General features: G+C 47.9%; 1 protein-coding gene across 2 annotated transcripts in view; it reads right to left on the reverse strand.

Annotated features, from left to right (window-relative positions):
- Nucleotides 1-19,167, reverse strand: part of LOC126532314 (protein C-ets-1-like) — a 195,769-nt gene that overhangs the window by 96,416 nt on the left and 80,186 nt on the right. For both annotated transcript variants that reach the window (XM_050180002.3, XM_050180003.3), the window contains exon 3: nt 18,572-18,767. In XM_050180002.3, coding sequence (XP_050035959.1) covers nt 18,572-18,767 — 196 coding nt within the window. The remainder of the gene's footprint in view (nt 1-18,571; nt 18,768-19,167) is intronic.

Consider the following 19,167-nt stretch of genomic DNA (forward strand, 5'->3'; position numbering starts at 1 on the left):
GTTAAAGCAGGTGAGCTGTGAGGCAGGCGAAATTTGTCTTCAGTGGCGAAATTTATTGAGACAGGTCGGCTAGAATGAAAACTAACAATTAGGTGGCATGCCCCCATGATTCTTGTAGTCACGCCAGTAATTACACCACCCCTTCAATAAATTATCAAACTCTTATTCAAAACGTACGTATGATTGACACGTAAGTCTCTTAAATATACATTGAAAAGAGTCCAGTCACCGAGAACTGAAGCCGAACGGCCAAACGCTGGCTGACGCTGGCTCGTTCCAACAAGTAGAATGCACGCGAAACAACGCACACCGCGACTGCTAGCGCCATCTACCGAGCAAGCGGTGAACAATAATTGAGAGAAGAAAATCAAGGAGAGGAGGCAACTTGGAAAGAGTGCGTGCAGAGAGCGCAAGTAAAGAGAAAAAGAAACTAGAGCGGCGAGAGCGCAGGAAAGGGAAACCGCAGACCAGAGGCGGCGGAGCGAAACCGCTGTGCAGACTCGGCGGAAAGAGGAATCGCTGGCTCTGTAAGCAAATCCGTAGGCATTTTCTGCCGCAACCCTTGCCGACAAGAAACAAAGGACGAGAGGGAGAGAGAAAATAATAAAGATATGTTCCCAAAAAGAGGACTCAGGAGAGAGCCGTGCGCGAGGAGGAGACGTTGGCTTCTATTTGTATACCGTCCCTTGAACTATGCTCCCTGCAGAGAGCAGCACAGCTGCGGCGTGTTTATTTTGCAGACAAGCCGAGGACGGCGGCACTGGTGCCGGGCGGAGTCAGCTTTTGCGGCAAACAGCCGTGAAATCTACACGAAACAAAAAAAAATTATGAATAAAGCTAACAAAACGCTTTCCAAAACGCGGCGGCAAATGCGAGAATGAGATGCATCTTTCCACGGGAAACCGGCGAAGCACGTGCGATCTCCACTGGCGCTCGTCGCTCCATTCAGGCGAAGCCCGGGGCTTAATGAGCTGGTCTCAATGAAGGCTCAGCCGTAGGCGCTGGTGCTGGAACCAGGGAGGATCCAGAAATAACGCGCCCACTGGGCCTTGCTGAGGCGCGGCGGCAGTTCGTGTTGGAGCTCTCCAGCCTGGCAAAACGCGCGAGCTTTATTAGCGCCATAGGGCTTCGAGGTCGGCTGTCTGCTCACTGCGTGCGCGTAAATATAGAGAACCTTGAGAGCTTTGCGCCACCATCGGTTATCGTACACAGTTACTACGCAATTTCAGAGTCATTTTGATTCATAACTGGCTCCGGGGTAGTAGAGCCTTCACTCAAGTCCATATCAAAAAAAAAGAAAAGAAAAGAAGTCTTTACTGCGTCTGTAGTGTGTCTGTGTTGAAGCGTGTAATGTCGACCTTTCTGTGCCACAGTGCTGGTCCATGTAAACTTTGCTACGAGACGAACGTTCTCAGAAAATTCACGTGCAACTCAATTCCAATCTTATTGATCTTCGTTTCACGAGCCACCGCACAAAATTTATTGAGTTGTACACGGAGAATCCGGACAAGACTGCCGCGAACTCCATATTTCGCATTCAAACTGACCGCGCGCTTTCTCAGCTCTGCACAGACAATTGTTGCTTCAGCGCAGAGACAATTTTGACAAGTGGAGAACAGGAGTTTTCTGTGTGTACGGGATCAACTTGTGTTCTCGGAAGGACCCCGAGTTGTGCGGAAGCAGTCAGGTATTTCCTTCTCTAAACGTTTTCGTGCGACTCCGAAATCGTAAATAGTAGCGCATTAATTTTGACCCGGAATCCGTCGATCAGGTGGATAAACAAAACACGTGAACAGAGCGTCCCCAAAAAGGGAACTCACCAAGCAGGGTGGAAGGGGCGCGGGGTTGTAAGTAGACGAGTTAGTGTCCACAAACATGCTATCGTTATCAGCCTATTTTTATGTCCACTGCAGGACGAAGGCCTCTCCCTGCGATCTTCAATGACACCCAACTTGCGCCTGCGAATTTCCTAATTACGTCACTCCACTTTGTTTTTTGTCGCTGCTATATGATATATTAACGTGCACTCTGTCGCAGCCCTTAGAATGTGATTAAATAGCGGCGTCCGCTAAGAGGAAAGAAAAACAATAATCTTCTCGGTAAGCCAGTTCTCCATGATTAATGGCACCTTCCATATTTCGAGCCAGAAAATCGAATGTTCCAAGCGCTCGCCCGTTTGCCTAATTCATCTTCGTGAGTCCGTCGGCTAGAGCGCACCATCACAAGCAGCTGCTTCGCTGCTTACATTGTTTGCGCAATCGACGGTCTGAGTGCCGTCCTGTTTGGACGGCGGGTGCGAAGCTCAGAGAGAATGAATGGCGGTGCTGATAACGCGAACTCGCACATCTGTAGCCACCCTACAACCACCCCCCTTCACCGCAATCTTTATCTTTTACGCCATTCCCATTTCGGCATTTTATCTTATCTCTGACCTGTAGCTTCAACGACGGCAAACGTAGCACGTGTCCGAAGCTCCTACAGGCACGCTGAGAAGAAAGCCCAGGCGAGCTATAATAATGCTTTCCACCTGTGGATATTCTCGATTCCTGAGACGTGAATCCTGTAAGCGAAACTGTTTCACGGCTTAGAGCCAAGTTAGTTACCGGTCACCTCAGCACTCAGAATAGCAGACGAAAACTGGTTGGCGGATAGGAATACGTACTCCACTCTATGCATCATAAGCTGGTAGATCAACAGTTGCTAATTGATAAAGCTTCGCGCGTCAAATGCCGCGGATGTGAAGATGACAAACGTTGCGGGCGTAACGTGCTGAAATGAATATTCGTAATGGACTGCCGGGCTTCATCTATTTTCATGGCAATACAGGACTCTCTATCCAGTATCCGTGCACTTTATTAAATGACATGTTGTATAAGAGGCATTCTCAACTTTTTGCTGTGAGTTGACTTTGTTTCTTGGAGAAGACAAGCTTTGCAACACTTCTGTCTGCTACAGTTCTGCGTGACATGAAATTATGTGTTATTTATTCATTCATGCACAAAGCACCCGGTGTGACAACACAATGATTCTCCGCACACCACGTGTAAGTAAATAGAACCTCGATAAGTTGCTTTATTTGAAGCCAAGCAATAACGACATCAAGGAACACAAACGTATTGGCTAACAACATTTAAGAATCCGAAACTTTGCACGTAATTGCATCTCTTTGGCTCTCACGTAAATGGCAAAACTTAAATTATGCACCTCTTTCGAAGAAGAGCGCCGCCCGCTTAGTAACAGCAAGACAGCCATCATTATGAAGCAAGATCGTATCTGCAGTGCTCGCGGTTACCACCACACGTATGTACGGACTATAGATGTTCGTGGACGAAGCCTGGACAAAAGCAGCTGAAGGCCGCGGTCGTGTATTCAACCTCCAAGTGTAGGCAACTACTCCGCAGGCCGACGCCGAAAGAGTCCTCCGATCGCTGTAGAAGTTGGCCTCGGAAGCCGTTCGACTGTAAAGCTTCCGAAGCACTCTTCCCTTCCCTTACCCTATTAACCCTTATGCAGTTAGGTCAAAACGCCATCCTCCTGGAAATCAAATTTATTCATTCATTCCCACATGAATGAATAGGTTAGCTAATCGCCTTTAAATCGCTGTGAATGATTTCTGATGTAGCATGGTGAGAATGTTCCGTAACACAACGTCTGACACCTGCGAAAGAGCCTGAAGCTCCTGAGAGAAGTAACGACGCTTACGTCCAGCCGGTGGTCTCCGAGCAAAGTACTACCAAGCCATAATAGAGCCAACGGCTAACCCATAGCACACCGTTCCGAAAAGTACAATGTTGCCTTACGAAACGGTCAGTTACAACCAGTTAAAGCGCGGTGCTTTAGTGAAGGCTGCATAAGGTAAAAGACGCGGGCCGCGCGACACGCTTCCGTGACGCCGGAAGCGGTGCTTCAAGGAGCTCCGTATCCGGTGCACGCACGGCCCACGCCCTCCGTCGTTCCCTTCCCGCCCACGCTTCTGAAGGCTCGGCTGTAAATTCGCAACAACCCCGTCATCCAGAACTGGCAGACGTACTAACGACAGAAGCCACCGGGCGTTCACACAGCAGCCAGCGAAGCTGTATGTCTACGGTGGTAGAAAGCGAACCGTGTAACGGGGCGAACGTACACCCAGTGTCCTCCGACCTACAAACGGCCAACAACAACAACGGCTGGCAGTACCCATGGACAGTGCAAGCCATGTGAAGCCAAATCCACTTCAGCGCTTCCGGGCAGCCGCCTTTGCAGCTTTTCGGAGCGATCAGCGCGTCCGGCTTAGAAAGTTGGGCTCTCCCGCCGTTCTCTGGTGGCCCCGAGAAAAGCCAAGCCTAGCGGGCGAGGGCTGGACGAAAGGGGAAGCGCGGTGGCCGCTCCATTATTGCGCGCAGCAGTAACGGACCGCCACTTTCTTTTGTGAGTCCCTCCCGCAGAACTCCTCTCTGGCGCGCCTTCTCTCCATCGAAGGCAGCGAACTAAAGCGTGCATTTTAACGGCTCCTTCGCATAGGGATCCGCGCCAAAGAAGTATTGGTAGCGTGTTTCTCGTAAGGCCACGGCGGGCACTGATCTTGACGAATGTGCGGTGGCTAGACCGGAAGCAGCTATTGCAGGAGGACGCGAGCGAGCGCTTCCGCTCAGGTGAAAGCGAGACTTGGCGGAGGAGGAAGGCATTTTCGCTTTCTGGGCTAAATACATGATTGGGGTCTTAGTAATGCACATCCGCGTGTCCTAAAGTTTGTTCCTCCTGACCCAACCAGCAGCTGGCGCCCACGAGCTACGAGGAGTGTCGGAGGATTAACGGAATCCTTCCATCTTGTGTGGCAGGGCCGAAAAAGTAATTCCTGTTCCATGTGAGACTTTCGATGTAACGTGACTGATCGGCACATCGCTGCGACCTCCTGCTCCGCGTTTGAACACTTTAATTGCTCAGTGATTACGCCAGATACGATGGACGTCATTATAATCGTCAGATAAAATAAATACTGGACCCGATTAGGTAATGAAGGATTTTCTGGTTGCACAAGGGTAGCTAGGCCAAAGAGCACCAGATACCACGGAGAAAAAATCAATGACGCGGAAGTTTAACGACCAAGATAAAAAAGTACTTTAAATAGTCTGCTGTTTGTCAACCTATAGTTTGTTGCCTAAAAGATCATAGATTTGGTTTACTGTTCGGGTCAATTAGTAGTAGTAGTAGTAGTAGTAGTAGTAGTAGTAGTATTAGTAGTAGTAGTAGTAGCAGTAGTAGTAGTAGTAGTAGTAGTAGTAGTAGTAGTAGTAGTAGTAGTAGTAGTAGTAGTAGCAGGAAGGCTGCAAATGAAGAACTCATAAATTTTAATTACATATATTTAAAATGATTCAGAATAATTAGAAATATGTCTCTTGAACAGACAGTGCTTAAAGAACCCTTAGGGAAAAAATAAAAACAACACAAGCGGGGTGCATTGAATTCATGGAGATGAAAAAGAATAAAAAGTGGTGTTCTATTTGGCTACCAATTAGGGAATTCGTTTGGGCCGCTGACTGAACAGCCCTTTCCCTTAGAACCATCAACAACAAAAAGGGTTGTGAAGAAAACGGGAAAAACCGGTAGCAGGGGCTGATGCTATAGCCAAGGAAAAACAGCAATTAAAGAAGCCCACTAACACAAATGTTACTCCTTCATATCGTAAGTAGGGGGAAGGGAGGGGGACAGGTAAAGAACCGACGCATTCGACTGCTGTAACTATGGCTCTAAAACTTCCATGAATTAAGTGAGGGATGAATATTTGCATTTATCATCCGGTTTCCTCTTCTGCGGACGGCATGTCTTTCGCTCGGAGTGCACTGTTGACGCTCCTCGGTCTTAATCCACCATAGGAAATGGAGGTAACAGAACTGAAGACTTACGAGGAACAAACGTAAACAAGCTACTGACCACGCGGCGTCCAAAGCCGCTTTTCAAGTACCGGTCTCTTCCACGTGATCAGCCGTCGTAGCCGCGCCAAGGAGCACTACTCGTACTTACACGAGATCGTCTTATCCCGTTTCCTGTCCCAGGTTCACTGGGTCCACGCGTCCGCAAACAACATCGACAAAGGTTTGGCCGCTAAAAGCACTCATAACGCACTAGAGCACGACCGTGAATGGTGCGTAGGGAAGAAGGCAGACAGAAAGCTTGGCGAGCGCTTACGTCAGAGGGGGGCGGGTGCTGAAAGATAGTGAGCGAGAGACACGGAGCACAAGTGCAAGGAGCAACCGTAAGCGCGCAAGGAGGGGAGGATGATGGGGGGACCGAATTTCCGGGAGGACCCCTAAGCGGCCGCAGAAAGGCCGCGTTCTGAATGAGCGACTCTGAAAACAATCGGCGCGGTCAGAGAAACTCTTGCGGTGCAGCGGAAACTGGCACATCCGGTCAGGCAACAGGCGCGCCCGGTGGCTCGCCGGGGGGGCGCACAGTGGAATAAGTGCACGCGGCGCGGTCTTCTGGCTGCACCGTATAGCATGCACGCACGTACCGGACGTTCTACGGCCAAACAGTGCTCAGCTGGGGACCTTTGAAAACTTGTTTGCATACACTCCAAAGTTCTCAGCTCATCGTGGATGGCAAAAAACTAAATGCTTTTCGCATTAAACCGCGACTGAGATTACTTGCGACAGTAAGTTCAGGGCTCACCTGCCCCTGGCGTACATGTTCTTGCTCATCAATCGCCGCTTCATGTACACGCTGACAAACTTGCGCTAGCAAGCAGCGGATACCATGCGCCTTGGTGAATCCGCTGTGCTTGTAGTTGAAGAGGTCCCTACATTATATCAAACATTTGGTGTCATTTGCGCATATGTCACCGAGGCAATCCCGGCTTCACGGCTCACTCGCCGTGCTTGCTTTAGTGACTTTGGTGCTGCGCTGCTAAGCAGGAGGCCACGGGATCGAATCTCGGTCACAGCGGCCGGATTTCGCCGAGGGCGAAATGGAAAAACACCCATGTACTTAGTTTTAAGTGCGCGTTAAAGAACCATATAGGTGGTCAAAATTATTCCGGAGTCCCCCACTACAGCGTACCTCCTAATCAGATCGCGGTTTGGCACGTAAAACCCCATAAAATTATTATTATCATTTTTTTTTATTCTGCACGGCTCAAACAAGATACTACAAGCATATTACGCGTTCTCGTAAAGTGCTGCAAGGCTGCCCAATGGGTGGGTTCGACGCGGCTTCCATTTCCACGTGCGTGTTCCACGCAGCCTTCTTTCACATCTGGCTATGGCGCAGATATGTTATAATGATCTATATTCTTTTTCTCAGTCATTAGAGAGAGAGCATAACTGCCAAAAGTCGGAAAGGTTAACGGCATTTGTCTCCTATAGTGCCATTGATTATAATATCGAAATCTTTCATGCTATAATAAAGAGATAGAGAGAGAAAGGCAAATGAAAGACAGGGAGGTTAACCAGAAATTATCTTCGGTTGGTTACCCTGTACTGGGGTAGGGGCAAAGGGATGCGATAGGTGAGAGAGAGAAAAGGATAAAAAATATGAAGAAAAAAAGGTGAAAAAAAAAAAACACACACACACGTACACACGATACACATGAACTGCTTCTAGGGGCACTGTCACGCAGTCTGCAAAGGCGTTCCTAGTGTTACGCAGTGTCACCGTACAATCCTGCGTCACACAGTGTACAGTCACAATTTGTCAGAATGTCCCGCGTCTTTTAAGTACCGCAGCAACGCCTTCATAGCGGATCGCACTGATGTTCGCGTAGGCCAGTTTCCAAGGGTGTTGCTTTCTGTTATTGGGCGCTTGTCCAGTTTGTATATAGGGTGGCTGAGACGGCTGCTCTTTTCTCAAAAAGAATGTGCGCAATTGTTTCATTGCACCCGCAGAAGTTACAAAGTGGGCTCTTGGCCATTCCGATAAGAAAGGAAGGAGTACGCATTTGAATATGCTACTCCAAGTCATAGACGGACTAGAAGGGTGCAGTTACGTCGTGGAAGGTCGGGGCGGATTGCGGAGCTATAAATTAGGGTCCAGGGTATGGAGGCGTGCCCTTGTGAACTCGAATGAATCCCACTAAGCTAATGTTAGGTCACGCGCCAAGTGAGGAAAGTTTTTTCGCTGCGTCGGCTCTCAAAAGAGATGCTATAATAAAACTAACCAACTACACCATTTATGCTGCGACACAGACGAGCACAAGAACGATTCCTGTGCGTAAAAAAACTCGCACTTTAAAAAACATACGCTCCACCATTGGGTCTTTGCGAAGAAGACAAGCTCTTTCGAAGCCAGTTGCATGGTCCCTATGGCCTGTATATATTGTAGATACAAGAAATAAAAGACACGAAATAAGAAATACGCATGCCAGGCTTGCAGATAATTAATTGTAGCTGCGGGTTCCTCTCTCTTTCTTTTTCTTGACGCCATGCATGTGTATTGAGGATTCAGTGGAAGTTAGCTCTGGAAAGAAACAATGCTTACTAGTCGCACAAATAAATCTTTGAAAAAAGTTCACTAAATACGGCAGTCAGCATGAACTATTTTGCGATGGCCACTAGTAGACGGGGGAGGGGGGGCACCACAATTGGTAAAAAAGTCTCTCAAGCGAAAGTCCTCTCTCTCTGTCTCCAATTTCCTTTCTCCTATTTTAGCACTTCTGGACAGCCAAGTAGCCGGTTATCCGGTTCCTTTCATTAAGATCTAGTGGAAGCAATTTCCTCGGTCAATAATACCCGCATTACAACACAGTGTGGTTCCCGCAGAAGCTACTCGGCGTCGTACGCGACCTGCGGGGATGGAGACACAGTGGCTGATCACGAACCAAGCACGCATTCCAAGTGCAAACTAGCCAGACAGCAGCGCGCCGATTTATCGCACGAAATAAGCGAAACCGCGATGGAAGCGAATCAGTCACCGCAGTCTGGAACACTCACAGCCCTCTTATCTCAATTCGAAACGCCAGACAAATAAAGAACGGGAAGATGTACCGGCGCCATAACAAAGAGGGGAAGAAAGTGTGTCGTCTGCCGACGAAAACCAACCTTCCTCGTGCATAACAAGAAAAAAAAGAAAAGATTCTAGCGTCTAGTTCTTTCAGCCTTCCATCACGCGACGTTTACGTGAATGAAGCGCTTACTCGCATCGCAAACACTGACGTAGGCGACGCCGATAAGCGCAAGGTGAGAACGAATGTGGCCTGACAGCGCAACCGGGGCAGGTTGCGGAGATAATGGTGAGTGCTCGAACGCCGCCTGTAAGCGGGCTGAACAGCGTGATAAGCTGTTTACTACGAGAAGCACCTTTCTCGTTGCCGCGAAAGAATGAATCTCCACGACTCACGCGCGTGCGCGCCAATTGGTGACCAGACAACGGGACACCCACGATACGAACCAGATAGCGGATCCGGTTCGCGTAGGCGGAGCGGGCGGGTTCTCTCTTTCTCTCTCTCTCTCTCTCTCTCTTTTATTTTTCTTGAACACGAGCAACATCTCGCTGGTTTGTACGCACGTACGTCAGGCCGGCGGCTGCAGGGACAGGGTTGGACAGTCGAAACTGGCTTAAAAGGACCTTGCTGACTTTTTTTTCCCTTCCTCGCAGATAATACAAATGTAGTTTAGTAACCGGCAGTGGCTAATGCAGTATAAGAACTTGCCAGCCCTTGGCCATGCTGAGCCATTAATTCGTGAACTGTTCGAACGTCGATGTATCACTGTACCATAAAGAGATAAGTTGGGATATGCTGGCATCCATACGTCCATGTCGCCACGGCGCACGAGTCCGTTGACGTACTGCAACCTGACTCCTCACACTTGCACGAGACGGCCTCTACAAATTATACTTCTCGAAGAATTTCTATACCTTGACGAGAGACTCTGCGCTTGCTTCGTTGGGCGCACGAATATTATTGGTGCAGAGGACAAATGGAGCGAAGCCGCAGGTGCTTCAAGAACAAGCGACGAAAAAAAGCAGCGCGAAAGTGTCGGTGCACCACTCCGCATGGTGGAGGCAACCAGTTGTTAGTGCGTCGTCAGAGGCGTGAAAATCACGCTACGCATGACCTCACCATGACTCTATGCATACAGTGGGGCTCTCACTGCATGGCTGCAGAGCTTTGTAGTGAAAAACTCTTCACTAACTAGCGCACAATGTGGGTGTACACAGGGTCACAGTAGCCCCATGTTGTTGATTCAGCAACTGATGTGACACCATGTGGAATTGCTTGCTCAGCTGTGTGAATAGCTGTCGTAGTGATTTCTGCTGTTGAAAAGTATTTTCCTTGGTTATATAAATATACATTGCCATTCGGTTTTGCTGCCTTGTCTGCCAAAGTGATGTTCGCCGTCACCCTATGTCTGAAAGATGTATTTCTAACTGACATTTCTCCTCCATAATAAATAAATAAATAAATAAATAAATAAATAAATAAATAAATACACTGTCGTTTTAAGATTATTTAGCATCGAGCTTAACTGATAAGCAGCAGCGGAGGTACATATGCAATAAAGACGGCATACTGCCAACGACCCAACACATGCCTTACTCTATCACAGGAAGAGATCAGATAGAGGAAAAAAAGATATAGCAGCAGCACCAACCAGTTTACTATTGTGATGCTAGGATGTACAGGAAACGCCGTATGACGTTCGAGCGCGCCTGATACAGCTCAGCACGTACTACACGCCAGAAGATTGTACGTCGTGCTGCTTTCTCGGCCACCTCGTCACGAGGTTCCAGAAGGCTTGCAGAAGACTGCCGCGCGCTACACGTATGCGTGCGCAGGTCGAGAGGACGGCGCAACAGCGTTCGACTCAGCATCGCGTGTCGAATAAACATGGGCGGCGCACGCTCGCGCGACCACTCGACGCCGAGTCAGCCGCGCGGAGAAAACCAGGCGCAGGGCGGGGAGAGCAAAGTCTGGCGCGCGAACTGAGAGGCCTCACCGATACAGACGGGAAGGCAACGCTGCGCCGCCGATAAGAGCCGAGAGCGAGGCGTCTACGTTTCCATGAAATGGCCGCCGGCTGCAGCACCCTCGCGCCGGGCTCAGCAAAACGTCTGGCATACTAAAAAAACCAACTAGCAGCGCGCGTTGCGCTTATTTTCGGTTTATTGCCGAAAGGTGTGGATAATTTTACCGTCTCCACGCAGACGACGTGGGAAGACTAATGAAGCAATTGTAACACGACGAAAAAGACGGCAAGGGACAAAAATTTGACTTTCACCTCCCTCGAACCCTTTGTTCTAGCATCTCGCGAAACACCGTTTTGCTCGAACGTTTTCCAGCTCCTAACACTGCACACTTAAGAGTGTTCACATATGTGATTGTGGAAGGCAGTAAAAAGAACTTGCGCCTACGCACAGCCTGTCGGGTGCAGTGTGTCATTATGAACAATTACAGACAGGGCTATGAAGCAATTCACTGTACGTGTGGTGTACAGTAATAGCATACGCTCCGCGCGTTAATTGCCTGCGTCAGTCGGCTTCGCGTTGTCTGGCAATTTCTACGTAGTTCTTCGTTCCTGTCTCTTTTCGTAGTATTCCGCAACGGTACCGTTAGCTTGCGCTCATTTTGGAGTTATTGTTTTTGCCAGCTCGTACTCCGCGCGCCAAATCGCTCGTCGTTCGCTCGCTTGCTCAGCTTCGCTCTGTTACGCTTCGCGCAAGGGCCAACCTGAAATGCAAGCGCTCAAGGGGCAGCCTCGAGAAAAGATCCTCAGCGCTGCACGCCCATGTCCTGTATATTACGACGCGCTCTAGTCGCGAAAGACCAGCTCTTCCAAGGCAGCGCGAGTCAGCAAACGCGCCGTTCGGCGGCGAACCGTTGTGCAACCATACCGGCTGGCACGACTCGAAGCCGCCGCTACTCCACGTCGTCGGTCGCGGCGCGCGCACACTCACGCACAAGGGCGACGGCTGTCCCAGGCGCGTGCGAGGGCATCGCCTTAAAATTCCGAGCTCGCACAGCTTTTCTCGCGTCTCGCCTTCCCAGCCTGGCATGTGCGCGGTCGCGCATCTCCCGATGGGCGCCGGCAGCGCGACTTTTTCCTCACCGAAACGCAATTCCAGGGGCTCGACCAAGTCATTGTAGCAGCTGTGTTACACCGCCGCTGTCGGCTGTGAAGCCACGATACAGCGGGAAATGAGAGGGAGGTAAACGCACAGTAGACTCCAAACATCGCCTGTGCACGGGATGAAGGGAATAACAGAGCAGAGTATAGAAGAGCAGAAAGTAAGAAGAAATGAAATGAACGTGCGCGCGCCAGCAAGGGAGGAAGCCGCGGTAATCAAGAACCACGGATCACTTAAGCGCTAAAGCTGTGGGGAATTAAGAAGATTACCGGCCGACGTCGGGTATTTAGAAAGGAGGATGGTTTTATGTATCGGCGAAAATCTTATAAATTATTAATAATAACGAATGATAATTAAACACTATTATTGATAATTAGAAACGAAATAGATTATATTCTTAAAGACAAATACAGATGGGTTAAAAGGACAACTACAAAGTGGGCATGCGCTGATGTACGTGACGCGCTAAAGCCGATAGGAGGCCAAGAGCAGCTCGTGCCATCTAATATAAACAAAAGTGCCCCACGGTATTCCTGGCATTTTGATGTTCAGCCATATGCGCGGAATGGATTTCCTGAAGAAGTCGGTGCTTCCTTACCACCGCATGTGCTGCCTTCCCTTCTTGGACGCGTGACTCTCTCGTGTCAACGTTGGTGTGACAGAGGTCGTTACTTTCTGAAGAGCATAGGAGCCGTCTATAAGTTTTCTTAGAAGTGTCGCAACCAGCTTGTTTTTCCGAAGGAGCAGTACGCAATTACCAGTGAGAACGAAACATAGCATTTTCCCGCCACGACTGAGAGCTTTTAGTTCGACTTATTTAGTATAGATGCGAGATAAAATCGTGTCACGGCACAGAAGAGCGTGAGAGCTAGAGGAGGAGGTAAGACCACACAACTGCAAGTAAATGCACTTATAGGGCCAACCAACACAACTTCCTCTGGCCAACCTCATCTGCACATTTTATATCGTGTCTAAAAAACCGAATGTCGGGCGATTCGCAAACTTATATAGAAAATAACTATAACAGAGCATTTTACATCATACACGGGTATGACAGGTGTACAGAAATCGACATAACTTAGGCATTCCGTAGTTTCTGACTTATTCAAGCGTCTGTGTTTCTATAACGACACAAAGAAATGTTTAACACCTATAAAATTTATTTAGGAACTCCGAACTGTACAAGTGAACAGGCATTGTCTTCGAAGTAACTATAGCTTTGCAGCTCGTCTGTAGTTTGGGTTGGGATCCTGACAATTACGTCAGCGACATCACCCGCCGCATGACATTTCCATCAACGTCCTTTGTGCGCTTACGTAAGTACCTGGCAGATGGCTGTCGCTTGCGCGAGTGTTACAAAGCGCGCGCATTTACTCAAACATCTGTGTCTCGAGCTCGCGGTTAAACAGTTATGGCTCATGTACGAGTGAACAGAACGGTATCGTGGGGACGCGGGTTGGGGAAGGGGTCAAGGCAGCGCTCTCCAGGAGCGCTCACTGGCCGCTCGCAGTGGAGCAGCCAGCGACGAGCATTATTCATCGCGAGGATGGCTGCCCTTCGCGCACAAGGCAATCCGGCCACAGCTCTCACGCGCATCTGCCACGCACCTCGGCGCTTCGTCTCGCTCGCTACAGTTGGCTGCAGTGTGTTACGAAGGCTGGACACGTCTTAAGACTTATTTGTTCGTGAATGGACGCCTTGTTTTGCTTGTTACAAGCCGGTTCTGTCAGCATTCTCGTTGTGTTTACGTCGCCCCTGACCCTTCATCTACCAATAACACGCATGGCTCGCGGACAGCACAACATCTACAATAGCTATAAAACCTTCACCCCGCCAATGTCCAAGTTGTGAAAACGGGCAACAAAGTGACATCGCGTTCTGACCAACCAAAGACAGCTCACCTTCGCCATAAGGCAACCGTATATCGCCTCAGGCAAAAAAGTGCGTAAAAGAATAAAAGAAACCTTAAGCCAACCGCTCTTGATTCACAGTGATTGCACAAGAAGAAAGACGCACTGCGGAGAAATTAGGCTGTCAATTTTCTCTGTTTTCTTTAACTAGAGTGAACAAAACGGCGCTGCAGTAGGCGCACGTTTTATTTAAAAAGAAAAAAAAAACACAAAAAGATAAGACAAGACACCCCAGGCAGTCAGTCTTCAAATTTGGTTGTGATACATGCTGGAGTGACAATTATGAGTGCGCTTAAAGTGTAAGACGCATTCGTAGATGGTTTGAACTCAGATTCGTACTGGTTACAAGAGTAGTCTTCAAGAGAACAGTAGCATTGTTGTTTACTTTCGTTAATCGTTCAGTGATCACAACCCACGTCTGCAAACCACTGCACGGAACTGAACTTGGTAGACAACAAATTACACTCTTTTACGCTATATACAAGGCACGGTGGAGGCTAAAGCAAAACTAGTATCGAAAAATGCTATATGCGCAAGTCGTGAGGATAATCTACCAACTCCGAGGCGGCAGACCAATAGAAATATCGAACTTGAAGAAGCGCGTTCGTTAGGCAGATCCCGACCTGCTATCTAGCACAATATTCAATATGCGCGCCGCATTCGCTATGATCGATGGTTACCGGCGTCATAAGAGCTGACCATTTGCATCGCGAAGCAAATTGCGCGTAGCGGAAAGAGTGACGGAAAGTTCGTGCTTTGCACATCAATTATGTTTCGTAGTACGTGTGTCCACGCAGTATACTCAGAAAGATGATTATGGTACAAGCAAACGAAGTTTCGCCTAGGACGATGGTTGCGGCAAATCTGTAAATGATTTGGCACCGTTCAAACTCATCAAAGGAGTTGCAGTTAGGCTTGCCAAGGCTTCTTTTTTGTTTGTATCTCTCTTCTTCTTTTGACTAAAGGCTCAACGGAATTGCTCGTCATGCTTTCGGTAACCGAGTACTTGGCGCGCTTGGCATATGCTGAGAAGCCAAAACATCCTGCCAAACATAAAGCTGAAATTCACCAATACCTGCAAACAGCGTAATATGGGGTTATGCAGCGGATCAGCAATAGCCAAACTCGGTGGCTATTGGTAAATAAGGTCACACCTCCCTCACTAGTCAATATACAGTGCATGTTGAAGTTTTCCATTGATTTCTCAATGTTCTTTGTTTAAGGGGGCTTTGCGTGCCAAAACCACGCTCTGATTATGAGGCACGCCGTAGTGGGGGGACTCCGCAAAATTTGGACCAGCTGGGGTTCTTTTACGTGCACCCAAATCTAAGTACACGGGTGTTTTCGCATTTAGCCGCCTTCATTTCTCAATGTTTCTTCTTAGTCTGTGGGTATAGCGTCTTGGCATTCTGTCCGATCGCTTATCTCCTTATTTCTTTCCTTTGCGCTTTCTCTCAAGCGGTGTTTTGCTCGTTAATATCTTGCAATACCGATCCTTCGTAACCAAGTTTCACATACACCTTGGCTGCAGAATAATGACAGAAACAACGATTCTACAATTTCCTGGTTGGTCCACCTATTTTCCTATTTATGCGAACCAGCGGTATTTTTTTTTTTCTGTAAGAATACCTTCTTCGTTCTTTTACACTTTTAGTACTCAGACATTTATGAATAATGTTATGCAAAACATGATTGTTCCTGCCGTAAAGTACACGCGGAAGGAACAAGCGCGTGACAGAGATAAAAAAAAAGCTGAGTGCGATATTGAATCGTGGGGAAACACTTATAACAGTCACCTAACTTCGTTGCAAGTCATTTATAATCGAGCTATTCGTCTAATAACATTTTCACCTCGTAGCATTAGCGAAAATCAGTTATTACATGCACATAATTATTTGAATGTGAGTGATCTCCTTAAATATCACCTGGCCGTATCTATATTTAGGGCATTAAACAATAATATAATACTAGATTTGCAGGCAACATGAACTTCATTTTACCCTACGTTCGCACCAAATATGGAAAGCAGTCATTACACTTTTCAGCTTTATCTCTATGGAAGGCATTACCATTTCCTGTAAAATTGTTCAAAGCTCACAGATTTCATACAGAATTTAAGTCCTTTCTTTTAGCTTCCTCCGACTTTCCTATTTGAGTGTAGTATGTGTTGTATCTTTAACTTTAACTTTGTTTCTATATTTGTATCTTTAACTTTGTCTCCCGCATTTCAGAAAACTTTTTTAAGCTCCTTTTTTTAGTTTCACCTACTGTTGAGTAATCCGAAGCCTTGTTATTGTTTAATGAATTCATCTGCATGCTTTTCTGTTCATTTATGACTTGTCTCCCAAAAACATTTCTTATCGTAAATTCTATATGTTGCAATTGTTGTTTGTACTATTAATTCTAGTCACCATGCACAGGAGGTCCCATTTCAATTTCTAACTACGGGACCTCCTTCTGTACATAATTATCATGTTGTTATCCCAATTTTTGTCCCGAATAACCTGATTCTGATTCTGAACAGTTGACGCACGTGCGAGACTAAATTTGATCGCACAAAACAACCTCATTTCGTTCCTGTCTTTTTATAGAAGGCCTGCGGACACATCACCTAGTGTGAAAACCACGCCAGCACTAGCCACAGGGGTGCACCAATTGAAAACAAATGTAAGGGACATCGGAAAAGCCCTTTCCTAGTCAAACGGCAACATACGCGTGAACCATACGGAGACCCCGAAGGTCACGCTTGCCAGTCGAGGTCAGCGATGACGTTGCGCCTCGTGCATCCGCCAATCAAGTTTCGCAAGGTTTACTAATCCTACGCTATTCAAACGTTTTTTTTTTTTTTCCTCGAAGGAAAACGAATACAGCCGACGACCGTGGAGCGTGTGATGCCAGACCGCAATCTGGATGCAATACGGTTGTCGCCGCGTCGAATCGATGCTCTCGCTTTCACTCGCCTTCTCACTCGTTTTCCTTAAATTTCTTACTGACTGTTGAAATTGCCGGCGAAACAAGGAGCGCTGCCGTTCAGAAAGAAAAAAATGGGATCGCAGCCTGGGCCAGGGCTGCGTTCATGAATTTTATGTACTATACACTGATTTTCCTTATTACTTGCGAGGATGTGTGCACAGCGTAACGGTTAAGCGTGGCTTCGAGACATGCTCTTAAACGTTTTTTGCACGCTGACTTTCGACGGCCAAGCTTTGGCGCATGTCGGGTGCAGTTCTTCACCACTGAAGTACTTCATTAGTGAGTCCTTGCATTACTGAAGCGCGTTGGCCGCATCAGCCAAGATACCTTCCAGTTATTGAAGTTGATGTAGGCATTAGACCGGATGAATGTTTAATAATAATGGAGTCACTAACGCGTTCACGCCAGTAAGTGAACATATAACAATAATCAAGCTTCCGATTACGTATGAGTCGGTTGAGAAGAGGAGGTGAAAGCATTACTCGTGGCACAGGCTTAACGCCACAGACACATGTCATAAGCGAACGAAAGGAAATTTACGTATTACGTAAGGAAGCGTGTTAAAGCACACAGAATCATCATTGCAATGGCGTGAATACGCAGAATCGCCTGCCAGGCGCCGCAATCTATGCTCGCGTTTCCCAAACCACCAGCAACGCGAATTTACAGCAGTTCGCCGAAGAATAATAATAACGGAAAAAAAAAATAATGCAATAACAAGAACACTCTACCGCGTGAGCTGCCATTCGTTTCTTTTAACTTCACGCTTTCCACTAGAACGAGTGAGAAGAAAGACAGCAGGCGACGACAGCAAGGGCGCTTCTTGGCGCTCTTGCGCAGCTCCTCATTTTGTTAAAAGGAAAAGAAAAGATACAGGAGGTTATGCCTCAACTTGCAACGCCACGAGGTAAATAACGGCTCTGCGGTGTCATCGAGATGTCGCAACCCAGCACTGTTGGCACCTCCTTGCGAAGACTATTATAGTAGCAACGGCAACTCCTAACGAGAGTACGTCGACTCTATAAGTTTGTCACTGACGCCCTTGCTTATTCAGGACGAGAAGACTCACTTACTTTGTTGCGTTCTTCTTTGTAAAGACACTTTCTTGAAACTAAACCGGCTGCGGCAGTAATAACATACCTTAAAGAGTGACGCTGACTAACTCGTCCAGGTGAGAAATAAAGCTCTCATGTACGTGGTGCAAAAGACGCCGTGCTGACTGGTTAAGCATAGGTATCAAAACATTTTCACTATATTTCCTTTATTTGAGACGCACTGTACGTATACATCGGATGAATCCAGAGGATGCGGAAAGAAGGCAACAGTTTGCCTGACTACTAGTACGATTATCCTTACGTGAGGACAGGCGGTGTGAGTGATACACAGAGCGCGTACGAACTTGTACCTGTTTCCAGCCAAAAGAGCAACACAAGCTCGCTATTTTGCAAGTGCCGTCAGATGCAAGAGATCTCTTCCACAGGCAAGACATGCCCATCATCTTGGCTGAACACAAAAGAAAAAACCCTCGCCTCGAACGCCAACTGCGGTGACAAATGATTTTTAAACTACTCAAGGCACTAGGTAGAAGCCAGTTGGGACGCATAGAAGCACCCCTTAAAACATACGATTTGCCAGTGTGAGGCACTTACCGAGCGAGCTCTCTTCGGAGAGGTCCGAGAGCGAGGGAACCTTCTGCATGGAGCCCAAGGAGCGCGGCCCCGACGACGGTGGCAGGTCGTCGGGCAGCTCGCGCTTGATGTTCTCCGGCGCGATCAGGGTTCCGCTGCCGGGTTCTCCCCCCATCAGGTCGCCCCGTGTGGGAAGGTCCAGCTGGAACTTGATTTGCTGCGAGAGAACAGCACGCGCACATTGCAATATGCGCACGCCGATACCCTCGCACGGCGTTTTCCACTAAGTATCCTATAGTACATCGAAATTTGGGAGGGGGAGGGGGGTACTGTTTGGTAGGACCGAGCCGTCGATGTATATATGCGTATGTACTCGCAGTATTTTTCATAGGCTAGCTCTTAACCAGCTTACCATGGTCGGTAAGCTGTTGAAGAGCTAGCGTTCAGGGTAGCAAGCCGGATATTTGCTTTTGGTTAAGCTACCTGTCTTTCCTCTCTCTCTCTCTCTCTCTCTCTCTCTGTCTGTCTGAAAACAAGGGGTGCACGTGCTTGGTGTGCCGCCCCTTGGCTATGCCCTTGCTTGAGACCGCAGGAAATGACCTTGATTTATAAAACAA

The sequence above is a fragment of the Dermacentor andersoni genome, chromosome 5 (assembly GCF_023375885.2).
Source record: "Dermacentor andersoni chromosome 5, qqDerAnde1_hic_scaffold, whole genome shotgun sequence".
NCBI lineage: Eukaryota > Metazoa > Arthropoda > Arachnida > Ixodida > Ixodidae > Dermacentor > Dermacentor andersoni.